This window comes from Oreochromis aureus, linkage group 7, assembly GCF_013358895.1.
Source record: "Oreochromis aureus strain Israel breed Guangdong linkage group 7, ZZ_aureus, whole genome shotgun sequence".
Taxonomy (NCBI): domain Eukaryota; kingdom Metazoa; phylum Chordata; class Actinopteri; order Cichliformes; family Cichlidae; genus Oreochromis; species Oreochromis aureus.
This window is the reverse complement of record NC_052948.1, coordinates 47,111,348-47,125,370: the sequence shown is the minus strand read 5'-3', so window position 1 is coordinate 47,125,370 and position 14,023 is coordinate 47,111,348. Positions and strand designations below refer to the sequence as shown.

General features: G+C 40.8%; 1 protein-coding gene across 2 annotated transcripts in view; it reads right to left on the bottom strand.

Annotated features, from left to right (window-relative positions):
• The window catches only part of sema4d (sema domain, immunoglobulin domain (Ig), transmembrane domain (TM) and short cytoplasmic domain, (semaphorin) 4D), a 37,747-nt gene that overhangs the window by 18,767 nt on the left and 4,957 nt on the right, over positions 1 to 14,023 (bottom strand). The window contains exons 2-3 of one of the 2 annotated variants that reach the window (XM_039614673.1): positions 10,588 to 10,702; positions 2,936 to 2,994 (exon numbers count right to left, since the gene is read on the bottom strand). Coding sequence is in view for 1 of the 2 variants with exons in the window: in XM_039614672.1 (XP_039470606.1) it covers positions 10,588 to 10,625 (38 nt within the window). In the remaining variant the exon portion in view is untranslated. The remainder of the gene's footprint in view (positions 1 to 2,935; positions 2,995 to 10,587; positions 10,703 to 14,023) is intronic. The other variant, XM_039614672.1, reaches the window with a different exon arrangement.

Here is a 14,023-nt window from a genome sequence, read left to right as displayed (position 1 = left end):
CACAGGGCAAAATGCTAAACTATTAAGAAAAGCTACATAGTGCATTGAAAATCCATTTAATTTTTAAGTGTTGCCACTTTCTGAGGTAAACAGCTTCAATCTATAATATAGTTTTGGGTCACACAGAAGCCACCGCTCGCAGTAAAATCATAAACCTTTCACTTGATGTAATTTCCTTGAGGCTGCTGTGATGCCAGCTAGAAACTTGGGGCACATAATGTGAGACTATTTTGGGAAGCCCAGCTGAAGGTCCCAAGCTGGTGAATGGTAGTTGCATTGGTGGTAGTTTAAAGAAAAAAAACCTTTTTAAAACAGCAACAGCCAAGGGCAGGTGACTTCCGCACCCAGAGTGGGATACATCTCTGCAGCTGGACTTTAAATCAGCTAATGTTAGCCAACATTTTAATGACTTTTTCTGTTAAGTGGTTAAAGAATGCAATAAGGTAAACCCAAAACAAACAAACAATCTTCCAAATTGCAGTTTCCCACCAGTCAAGGAACATTCAAAAGGAGCTGTAAACATCACTGAAACCTTGCTATATTTTCTCCGATCCTTTCCGCCTTTAAAGAGGACCCCTTTCTCTTCTGCCTCTCTCTCAAAGCACTCTTCAACAGGCACCGATTTCACGGTGGTAATTTTGGCCCGGCAGAGACAAAACCCTCCTTTGGAGTGCTGTGTGAAAACTCATCCCATCGCCCACAGGATGCCACAACACTAACAGTGTGTCCTCCTGAACTTGGCAAACCAGTACATAAAACACTAATTTCACCGTTTCCTTCGCAGAACTCAGAAAGGGATAAACACAGAGCCAAGAGTAACACTTTAAACTCCTCTCACACTGATTTCTCGTGATCTGGCCTGCAGAATTAGGTCAAGTGTTCACTTCTCACAAGTGGCGCATACACAGTTTACAGTGAAAGTAGCAGATTAAAAATAAATCCAATACAAAAGGTCCATTTGTCACCAGCTGACTTTAATTATAACAAATGTTTAAATATTCAACCAACTGCCAAATGCCCCCTGGCCTTATGCACACTGTAGATAGGATAAAACAGTCACATGATAAAACTATCTAACTATACATATAATGCAATAACTGAAATAACATTATTAGAAATGAATAAATAAACGGATAAAAGAAACATGAACAAGAGGAGCCTACAGAGACCATTTTGGAAAAGCACAATGTGTTTGGCACAACAGTGCATTCAGATCATAATTCTGATAGCAAAAAGCTGCCGAACAGGACAGGATTTAAGAAACAACCCCCCCCCACAAAACCAATGTTTTTACCAGCCAAAATGGATTGTAACGCTACAAATTCGGTAATAGATCACAGCTGATATTAAAACTACCTCTACAGGAACAAACTACCATTTTAATGCATGTCTTTGGTGAGCGGAACATTTGTCAACACTTTGCTAATCAGTCCTATTTCTGTTAAGCACTTTTGGTGTTGCTCACAACAGCTGAAAGAGGTGTGGGCTGATGGCTGCGGCTGGAAACTGCATTATGTTGATAGGCCTCGAGCTGCTGAGAGGGAAAAGCAAACATCCCACAGGTGTTTGGATTCTTTTCATAATCAAGCGTGGCTGAGCGACGCATCCTGTACTGACAGTTTGCTGGGAGCGAGGCTCCCGTGACTTCACTCCATGCTGCCAGCTGATGTTTTCAGACTTTATCTCCTCAGGCCTCCCTACCTGGAACACTAACTTTGTGTATTTTGTGTACGTTTTAGAGCAGAGATGAAATTGCAGCGATTGTGGTTCAAACATTCACTCTCACATTTAGCAGTTTCTGAAGGGAAGTGGTTTTCAAACAGTCTGTCGAGTCTGCAACCACTGCAGGTGGAGCAGGGACGAGCAGAACGAACAAACACTGAGGAATTTTTCAAGAGAAAGAAACATTTAATTTCATGAAAATTAAACTTGGATTTCTATTTACTGTTAACAAGAGATTTAAAAAAAAAAAAAAAGTGAACTACTTTTTTTTAGCTTTGGTCCCAGATTATAAATGAACACGTTTTAGATCAAACAATGTGCTTCTTACTTTGTTACTTACGGGTCTGTAAGTAAGAAAGAAGAATTTATTTTTGCTTTACTGGTTTTGAGACGAGAGAAAAAGATGCTATGGCAACTAATTTTAGTATACCTGCATCTTCTATCCCATTTGGTGATTGTGCTGCTCTTGCAAACCGTAACCCCACAAGCTCAACACAGCTTTGAAAGTTGCTTAGAAAAGTAGTGAAGCTGGGCACACTAGCATTTAAACATGCAGAGCACCAAAACAACACTTCTGCTCCCCTGTTCAAGTTTCAGAAAGTTGATAAAAAGACGCCACCCTCCAAATGCTTTCAGGTGCCAAGTTTCTGTCTATCTTCAGCCACCCGGACACCACTTTGGCATTTGGAGAAATTCAAAGCTTGACAGACCTGCTGTGCCTAGTTACGGTAGCTAAGCTGTGACTGGACAATTACTGTCTGGGGGGCCTGAGTAAAGCCAGAGTGAAAAGCTAGTTGCATGTGTACACAATGCCCGTCACTACATGCATCATTAGATAACAGTAATTAAGGCAACACAGACCGATAGCTTGCTTCCAAGCAGACGCAGAACAGAAGAATCACGACTGGAAAAGCAAAGAAACACCAAATCTCATAGAGGAAAGCACAGGGGAATGATGGGTGGGGGAAAAAAGGAAGTTGCAAAAACAAAAGGATTCAAATCAGAATCAGGCTGTCCAAGAGAGATCATGCAAAGGAAACGCACACACACACAAAAAAAGTAAAGCCCCAAAGTGGTTACAGGGGAAGGGGGTTGGAGAAGGTTGGAGAAGCATGCAGCATTCGTGTTGAAGCCTGCAAGCCAGCGAGCAGTGCAGTGTTGGTCTGCACAGCAAACAGGGAGGGGAAGGAGGGAGAGGAGTTGAGTTTCTGACCTGTGAATCCTTAAAGGATGCGACGCTCTTCCTCCGGAGAGAATTATAAAATTCTCAAGCTAGGGAGGGGGGGAAGAAGACAGAGAGATCAGACATGACACTTATGTAGTGTGTGAGAGCCTACAAGAGGAAGAAGGTTCAATGTGGTTAGTTCTTTTTTTTTTAGACCATGGTGACACAGATATAATGATGATTCAATCCAAACCATGTCGTATATTCAAAATGACAGTAAATAACATTTAAAGAAAGATGAAGCAATAGCCACACACACACACACACACACACACACACGGTAGATAATCATTTAAAAAAAAAAAGACAAAACAATTATATAACAACTTAAATATCCGCAAAGACTGTATTATCAAGGTGATATCATGATACCATATTAGAACCAATAGTGAGCGGCCAGTTATGACCATTAACCTCAGCTAAGGTTCCACTTCCTTTTCAGCCTTGCATGTCAAACAACCACATGTAAATAAAGAAGTATTTGCTCTTCCACACTGACTTTTATTTGCTTTGTGTGTGCTAATCTCATGAGAGATCCGTCACGGCCAAGCCTCAAAACCTTATAACTTCTATTCTGCATAATTTCTAAAGGATCATCACTCTAATAAAACGACAAAAATGTTTAATTCTGCATGATACAAAACGCTAAATTAAATCTGTTCCTTTAATGTAATAATAAAAGCTTTAGTAAAAAAAATTTGAGTCCACGGTTTCCAGGCTGTATTTTGCCACAGCAGGTAAATGCTACAGTTCCATACAATGACAATGGCCATTTTCTTAGCTTTGCATGTCAACACTCTGAACTGTAAAGCTCAGTAGAGGCTCTTGGGAATGGCATTAATTCTGTGAGTTAAAGAAAGACAAAGATTCACAGTTTAAACGGCTTAATCTGACCATAAATGTGTACAGGACTGAGCAAAAGTCTTGAGCCACCCCTCTTTTCTGTTTGTTTGTTTGTTTTTTTTATTTTCCTTCCAAGAAGCCAGACTTTGTCATTTTTGATCGATTTTTCTTCAGACACAGGCTGCTTTTCCCCCTCATTTTCAGTCCAGTCCTTGTATCGCAGCACTTTCAAGGAATGTTTTTTGTTTGTTAACCCACTTAACACTGACCTCTGAATCACTCAAGCAGAAAAAAGGCACCTAACTCAAGAGAACCAGTGTTGTGTCTACACATGACAATTTAGGAATCTTCAGGCACTTTGTTACCAGCAGCCTGTTACAAAAAGCACATCATCTTCAGTTAGAGCTGAGAAAATGCCAAAGACAAGGTACTTGTCTTGGTGTGCAGCCTTTAAACGAATCTGAGGAAACTGAACAAGCAAGAAGTGACAGGCCTCAAAGCTATACACATAAAAAAATAAAAATAAAGTCACACTATCTACAGCAGATGAACAGTATCTTTAAGTCGTGTCCTTAAGAAATAGGAAAAAAAATCCAGCAAAGAACAGTTTGTGGAAGAGCAGTGGAAAATCCTTCCAGAAGCCTGGAGAATTATTCCTGAAGAAAGTTAAAAGAAATTCGAAGAAAGCTTGCCTAATGTAACGTTTCAGTAGATCCTTGGACCTTTTCCCCTCATTTTACTAGACTATATTAAAACATGAGGTGTGCCTCAAGACCTTTGCACAGTACTTTAAATAGAATTCATCATCTAGGAGCAGTAAATGTACACTAAAGGTCAACCTTTTGGTAATGCTTCACTGTCTACTTCGTGAACTTCTTATTAAAAGTTAAATCCTTAACTCATCTGCTTCCTCTGGACTGCGTAGCTGTTTGATCACATTTGATGGGGTATTTTGTTGTGCTGCCACTCAGATTTTGTTTCAAACGTTACTAAAATCCTGGTCAGTACTTTAAAAAGTACATGAAGTATCCTCTAAACCACTAGAAAGAACAGTCAAAGTAGCAAACAGAGAAACTCCACAGTTGAAAGAACTGTAGAAAAGTATTCATCAGGAAAAACCCTGAGCTGATATTTTTTAAAGAGCTTTTGAAGTTTCGTACAGTCTCAGCCCTGGTGTTGTGCATCACTAACGAAACATAAAGACAACACAGACATTAGGGAATAATATGCAGCCAGGTGGAAAATGATTTCCCTTTTATTTTTTAGTGCATAAAATACGATTTTTTTTAGTCTAAAGAATGAAAGTAGAAATCTTCTTATTGTCTCTGAAACAGATGGGTGGGCCTCCATTCACAACACTTTCCAGTCGGTTCCCTCGGACCGCTTCTCTGAGCAAAATGAAAACAGGCTGAATTAATTCTTCCTACACGAGTCGACCAGCTTTATTCACACAGTCCTCTAAACTCAGAGTGAAGAACATGGCTTAAAGTTTCACTTGCTTTGGCTAGAGTTCAATATGTGACTCTGGGTAAGTTTCAACAGGTTCTTAAAAAAGAATACAATTTCTCTTCAGAAAAAAACCAAGAAAATATCGACAACACAACAAGGAAAAAAAAAAAGACTAAAGCCGAATGGACATTGTTGCTGGAGAAGCCGCAAACTCTATCTCAGAACAAGGAGATAAATGTTCCCCTCGACTGAATCCAGGTCAGCTAAATCAACCCAAATATGCAGATTCATTAGCATTTGCCTGGTAAGCTACTATAATGGAGGCCCCCTACACTACTGTATAAAAGAATAATCTGATTATGTTAAGCAGCGACGACTACAAGCATGGTTAGTTCTCTGATCGCATAAATAAAGCTTTAGATTTGCACGAGCATTGCCAACATATTATCGCTCTTTTGGGGTTTCATATTTGTTAAAGAGGAGACCACAGTATTCTGCAATGGGGTGGGAGAGGTCGGGCAATATTTAGTGTGCTTGATACCTTTCTTTCCTCAAGTAGAAAATGTAGAAATTTATCTCCTCTTCTTTCACTCTTAACTAATTTTCACTACGAGACCAACAAACAGAAAAAGCCTTGTATACAAACGAGCGCAAACGCGCGCTGCATCGTCTCCCTGACTCTATGACAGCATCAATGGAGCACTGGGACTAGATGACAGACGCAAGATTGATGAGCCGAAGGCCAAAGGGTGCATCCCCCTCGACATCTTCAGGAAGCGCTTTGACTTGGCTTTCCTCTGCTCCCACAAAACCCTGTGACAGCTGATACAAAGTTTTTAAACCATTTTAAACCGTGCACCCACAAACCTCAATGACACAACTGACACCACGCCTTCACATGTCTCAATTCAGGATGTCGAGACTGGGCGCAAGCCGAGCCAGTGCCCCGAAACATGCCCTTGGTGACACAGTGGTCTGGAGAACGGACAGAGAGGAAATGGAAATGTCACGGGTCTGGGGGGTTTTAAATTGATGAGTGGACTTGAATGAGGATGGGGCTAAAGTGTCCTTTTGAAGACTCTTCAAGCCAGAGCAAACCTACTTCAGAAACTCAGCTAATGGTAAACATACTGACCCCACTCCTCTGTGACACCCGATTTTCTCAGTTTGAACTACTGTTGGAACTTCTTGTCTAGATCTCGCTTCCCGTTTGGTAACAGTAATGAATTCAGGGACTTTGAAACAAATACTTCCTATGGTTGCACTCTCAGATTACACTTTATGGACAAAAATATTGGGCCACATGGCTAAATCTTTGAATTTAGGCATTTTTAGTCCCACTCCCACTGGTGTATAAAAAAAAAAGAATAATCAAACACTTAGCCGTGCGTCTACCTTTACAAACATTTGTGAAAGAAAAGGTAGTTGTCAAGAGCTCAACAGATTGAGCACGAGACTGTAATGGGATGCCATCATCACAACAAGTCAGTTTGCGAGATTTCTTCCCTTCTAGTTATTACACAATCAACTCTCTGTGGAAGAATTTCAAAATTGTCAGATTGCGTAAAAGATACAGAATGGGGTTTGCCAAGTGTGTAAAAACTGCCCATGCTCTGTTAGACTCAATAACTCCTTTGCCATTAACATTGGCACAAAATCTGTGCACCGGGAGCTTCATGCAATGGGTTCCTATGGCTCAGCAGCTCCTGTAGGTGTAATGTGTAGGTGGCCCAGTAGTTTTTTCCCCCCCCCCACATAGTGTATGTGTCATAAAAGCTTAAACTGGCAAGAAGTTCAACGAGTAAAAAGTTCAAGCCAAACCCAAAGTTGTATTTTAAGTATCTCAGATGTCTAAGGCATGCCTTATCAGCTTTGGTTCCCATTCATAAAAGTACACAGTAACTCTCCAGTCATGCAAGTGGCTTTTGGTGAGTCATCACACAAAGTTTATTAGGTTACACACAGGTTCGGCACAAAGCTACTCTGAATAGTTGCTTTCCACATGCTAACATATTTCCCAAAGTAAAAATGCTTATTTCGAGCAGTTTGGTGTGTTTTTCTGCTAACATTTGCAATTAAGTGCAGATGAAGCTGGTGGAAGTGTCATTACTTTTGAAATGTATGTGATAAATCCAACTGGTGGGCAAAAAGGAAAAATGAAGGGATCACTAAATTGCCAACTGTCCATCCTAAAAAGGAAACAAATGTCTGCGCTAATTTATTGTCAGTTCATCCCACAGTTGTTGAAACAATTTCCTCAAACCCACAAATGTCACCCTGGAGGGAAGGTCTGGCTATTATTTAAGTCATCAGAATTCATCTTCTGAATATCATCGAATTGTGCACAAACTCCCATGGCAATCCATCCGATATTTACTGAAATATTCTGGTCTGGGATCAGCAGCGACTGATGCCGATCATGAAAATGACTATTGCATGGTAGCACAAGCAAAGACCAGTATTATCCCCTGTTTTATTCAGGGGGAACTAGAGAACATTTAATAATAAATCTCCAATAAAGAAGTCAAATTGCAGAGTGGTGTGCCCTTAAATATCTTTACTCACAAGGCTGCAACATTTAGCACATTTCTGGTGCCACTGTGGTTTTTACTGTAAGCAGCCATTAAGCATATAACCAGCTTGCATCCTCACTCCCCTGAGACTGACATGATTACACACATGGGGCCTAGACAGACACAGATAAGCAAAGCGCATAAATAGACACCACACTGTCAATGTGCATGTGTCAACCTCGTGCACATGCACACTGTGCAGCTACCATTACTGTCCATCTATAAACATCCCAAGTTTCTGACAAGGCTGTCAGCAAACACCACCACAGGTGGGGGATGGAAGGAAAATGGTAGCAAGAGAGGGAGAGAGGGAAAAAATGGCTTTGCTAAGAGCGAGCGAGCAAATTCACACAGTGGTTGTAGAAAGAGAAGAGAACGGATGAGAAGAGCAAGGAAGAATGAGTAGGAGGAGGAATCTCCTTATGGAAAACAAGACGGGAACAGTTACATAAAAAAAGATGATAGTATGGTTTGAGGGCTTGAGGAACAATGCTTTTTTTTTTTTTTTTTTTTTTTTTTTATCTTGCTGTCCCCATTTTCCTTAAAGACCAGAGGCACCAGATGGAGATGCAATTCACAATGAAGAGCTTACACTCGGCGCACTTCTGTCTGTATCTGAGTGTGTTTGAGGCACTGTGCTTCTCTTTGTCCTTCCTATGTGATGTAATATATTCAACCCTGATGCAACTCTTTTAAGAGGGAAAAGAAAATAGGTGAAATTCCTGTTTACTCAATATACACAGAGTGAACAGAACATGGACTCCAGACTTTAGCATACACACAAGCACACACACACACAGACATAAAACAGTGTGTTGTAAAGGATTATGCAGGCTTGAATTTAACCAGGAAAAAAAAATGCCTCCAAGCACCAGGGAGCAAATCTGGCTTTAGAACCTTCCCTCATCCCAGAGCATCCTGGTACAAAAGGAAAATCCAGCAACTAAAACATGTTCATGTCTGAGGATACTGGAGCACATGTACAGATGGATAATCAGCTTCTGACTCAAGCAGAAAATCTGATTGGAAAACCCAGATCAGAGCTCTTCGATTAGACAAATGCCAGAAAATTATAAATAATCCAAAAAACACCAAATATTCTTCGTGTTTCTCACGTTTCCAGAGGCCAGCTTGACTTTGGGAATACCAAGTGGAATGCACACATCTGCAGGAATGTCCACCGGTATCCAGCTATGTGTAAATGTTTGCTCATGAGTGAGCTAAGAAAAAAAAGAAGTGCGTGTGTGATTGTGTGCGTGTGTGTTGGAGAGAAAATAAGTGGCCATCTTCTTCTGCATTTGTGTGAATCTTAAGTAGACCCATGTTGAGGGAGGCTTTGTTCGCCGTCACCGTCGGGGGGCACTTCTTCCAACTTTTCCCCTCACTTCCTTTCAACATAACATTTATCATTCATCCCAGTCAAACAATCATCCTACAACACGGGCGAGCATCTAGCACACAATAAGCTACCCTCCCACCACCACCACTTTCTGGTTGCTGGGATACCTTTCATCCAGCTTGTCAATATCATCATCTCTTACTTAGAAACTCCCCGTTCCTCGCTACAATTGATTCAGTGCAGCAGAGGCTTAATAAAAACTCTGCCGCGTCTTGTTTTCGAAATAAAGTTTCCAAGAATATCTTCTCTTCTTTATGCCGCATCCAAATCATTATAAAAACGTCTGGCTCAGCAAAAAATTGCAATGCATCCTTGAGGGAACCTTCTAATTTGCAAGGGAAATTCCCCTCTGGGCAAATATAGGATTATTTGGATTTACTAAACTAGATGCATGATATTTTACGCTGACATTACAAAGTGCCAGTGTTAACCAGGCAAGGCACCGAAGGCCTGCTTCATATAAAGACAGCGTGATTCACCAGATCCACCCCTCCCTTTTCCTGTTGCACTTTCAAAAGGGTTAACAGGTGCATTAGCAATAAGTAGAGAGATGCTGGAGTTACTGACCCACAGCTAACAACATTATCTTATCAACTGTACTCTGTGCATATAAACCTCTGTCGCTTTACCAGTTTCTCTTTCTTTTTTATAAACTCAAGCACATAATAGTTCAGGCCTTGTTTGACCTTTTTTATGCAGTTCTTGTGCCTTTCCCTTTCAGCTGACTGACCTGCACCGCTTATTCTGCCTATTATGATTGCTGACAGCAGATTGTTTTTCCTACTGCACCCAAATTCTCCATAGATCTCTGCAGATCAAATCCAACAAACACTGGAGTGAGAAGCAAAGGCCAAGTGGACAAAAGAGACAAAAAGGAGACGGACAAGTATAGATAGAGACCTGCAAAATGAAAAGGGGGGAGGGAAACAAAATGAAGAACACAAAGAATAAGCAAAAGAAGAGGCAGCATGAAAAAGGCTGAAAACCCTTTAAACGACTGTGTTTTGTGAGGGAAATAAAGAGCTGCTAGCAGCAACAGCAACATACCAGCACAGCGAACGAGAATGCAAATCAGCCCCCGATGCAAATGACATACATCTACAGGGGCCAAGCAGACTGTCTTTTTACCAACACTGCCTACCGTAAACCACATCAAACTTCTCTCTGCGCTATCTGAACCCATTCCTCCTTGAATTCTGCACGGTTAACACACTTACAGGAATGCCTACAAGCTGGTGCAAAGCAAGAGAAGCATAACCACAAGAACAAGCATCATCTGGTTACTTCTCACTCAAACAAAATGCCTGATTACTGTGAGCTCTTTGCACGCCTATACATGAACGTGCTCTCCAGAAAAATAACAATAAATCACTTACTTGTCCGTCATCACGTCGGCTAGCGAATACTGATTCATTAAATCTTCTTTTCACGTTCCGTCACACAGTTGAAATGGTTGAGCGAGAGGCCTGGGGCTAAGGTCGTAGTACACGTCTACAAGAGAGGTTAAAAAAAACCAACAACATTGGGTTAGAGTAAATCATCGGAAATGAGAAAAAGAATCGGGTACCTGCTTTCACTCATTCTTCTGCATGTAAATAATAGCAGAACACACGTCACAACAGGACTGAAAAAATAAAGCCAATGCCAAAAAAACTGCAGTTCCTCAAATGACCACTTGGGGCTGACTCCAAGCAAGTCGATCCTTGTAGACTCCCATGATAAAATATTTGACTTTACACCAGAAATAAACATGTGTTTATCGTAATCATTTCACACCCATAACAAACATACTAGGGTTGATTTTCTTTTTATATTTATTTTAAATTGGCATGCCGACATGGTCAAGATAACTTGCTGCATGAGAAGGTGATTTTAGTGAACTTGAACCCGGCACTGTTGTTCATTTGTTGATGCCAGAGGTCAGATGAGAACTGCCAGATTGCTTCAAGCTGATAGGAAATCAGCAGTACCTCATATGAGTACTACTGATTACAATCAAGGCATGCAGACGAACGTCTCTAAATGTACAATCCAATAAACCTTTAAGCAGATGAGCTACAGCAGCAGAAGACCACACTGGGTGCCAGGTCTGTCAGCTAAGAATAGAAAACTGAGGCTAAAGTTTGCACAGGCTCATCAGATTTGCACAACAGAATATTGGCTAAGCATCACCTGGTGTGATGACACTCGACAACTTCTGCGATATTTGGATGGTGGGGTCTGGATTTGAAGTAAACGATGCTGCCTTGTATCGATGGTTCAGGCTGCTGGTATTGGTGTAAAGGTGTTGGGGATATTTTCTGGCACAATGGGTATTGCTGCTGTCCATTTTCATCCCTTTATAACCCACCTTGTGATGGCTCCTTCCAGCAGAATAACGCACCACGTCACAAAGCTCAACTTAATCTCAACTTGGTTTCTTTAACATAAGACTTTAGGTGGCCAAGTGTCACTGAACATCTCAGCTGTTTTTCTGGTGTTGGCATCTTTTTGGGGCATTTTAAATACAATTATCTAAAAAGCACAGCCTGCAGGTGCTTGGCCTATAGGTACCCGTACTAAAAACCTGTCAAAGTTTATGTTGCAGTTGTTTTTTTCCTGGCCTTAACTCTAGTTTCCACTTTGTATTTATATAGGCATTAAATAACAGCTAGCTTAACACTTTGACTTCTCATCTAAATATGGTCACTTATCTCAATAAAAAACAAAACAAAACTGACAACTGCTAACCTTTATAATAGTAATTCAGTAACAGTAATTCAATGGGTGGCACCATATATAGTCCCCATTTCAGAAATGTATTCGAATGTAAGATGTGTTTTAACAGTCAACTAAAAAAAGAACTGCCATCCATTTCAGATGTAGCAAAATTATAGAATTTAAAGACACAGCTATGCATTTTTGACCAATGACATCTTCAGAATATTAACAGGCATCTCAGTTTCTCTTGGTTGAAAAAGTTCAGCACATCTTTGTCTCCAAAAGACAAAAATTTTGTGGAGAAAATTTTTTTAAACCCAAAAAACCATCTTAGATGTAGTCCGTGCTGGGGTACATCTAACTTTTGCAGACACGCTTGACTTGCTCACAATTAGCCAAGCAAGGCCTGGTCTGTTCAGCTTTACTGTTTCCATAGCTACCAAAGCAGCCAACCAGCCAGCTAGCTAGCATAAATAGAGTGCACCAAGGAGCCCACCGGGTAGTGAATAGACACTATGAATCAGTGGGGCTGATTATAATCCAGGATCAAAGGATGAATAATTCATCAATCATCCTTATGAAAAGGTCAAAAGATAATTATCAATAAGGTGTAAAAAAAATACCATACATCTGACAAATCTATTGAAAAAAATGTTTAGATAATTGCCCCTCTAATGATGCACATTTACATATGCACATAAATCACAAATCAGCAGATTAACTTCGCTGCCAGGATTCTGAATCTGAAAGTTTAATAAGCCGATCAGATGAGGCGTATCCTGTCTGTGTCCCGCTGGCTGATGCTCCATCTCCAAACCTGGCATTAGCTCCTCAGCTTATCTGACCTTAAACGATTATGATAGCAGCACATCAGATTTATAGATTATACTCGGTTAAGTGTTAACGTGACACAGATTACAACCTGCAGGAGTGGGACTTAGCTCCTGTAAGCAAATAAACATTAAATACCAATTCACATGCAGCTAAATGTACATGAGGGGGAGAGAAGGTAAGGTCTCTGCCCCACCCAATCCAGTCGTAAATCAGCCTCAAGTCCAGAGAGACCAGCAGCAGCCAGTCAGTGAGTGGACAATGGCTTTTCCTGCTCCTTTTATCTATGCAAACAGCTACTCTTCACCTCCATCCTGAACTCTAAACTCTAAATCTGCCAGCCGTCTTTTTTCCCTCTCTGATGCATTGATTTCCTTCATCACTCATACAGATGTTCACTGAACATCAGTCCATCTTGTGCATTGTCTGTATACAACCAAGTAATTGATGGTAATCGATTTAGAGGCCATTTCCTCTGCTCCCTCAGCTGCTGTTGTTATTGTTGTTGAAATTATTTTCAAAGAGGATAAATAACAAACTCCAGAACAAACAGAGTTGTCGCTCATAATTCTGAACTCATCCATGACACCAGGATAAATCCAATGTCAGCTTTCCTTCCAGTATTTCCAAAATAACATTTTCTTACAACACTGGACTTTTCCAAATATGCAAGAGGCCACGGTTTTGCACAATGTGGCAGACACTCAAGTATGAAACTACCCCGTGCCCACTGTGGTGCTGGACCCATTTGGTGTTTTCCTGCAAAAGCGAGGAGTTCCTTACCCAGAGCCCCAAATTAAACCGCCTTCTCCTCCTCGTGCAAACAATGATGCAGTGCCTCGATCCTGGCTCAGTAACTGTGCAGCTAGATTTAAGCAGCTAGTGGTGAGGGAAATAAATAAATACATACACAGATAAGTGAAACATATGCCAAAAGACTGGTGGTTTCCACACATGCAAAGCAGAAAGAGGACCTGCTCAGAGCTAGAAGAACGACACGCTTTGAAGTGAAGTGAGAAGACATGTGATCCACCTGCAGTCTAAACAAATTAACATTAAATTGAACAAATTAAAACCCAGCATTGTTTCTACAAGGATTTCATACCCAGATAAGGAGACCAACTTGTGGCAAGCTACAGGAAAATTTTAAATATCCAACCTGGGGGGAGATTTATGAACAGCTTGTAAGAAGATGAACACTTTCCACGTCTGCCAATAAACACCGATTTCCATAAATAAGATACTGTCCTTTTCTGTTTCTCCATTAATTCACACAGCCAG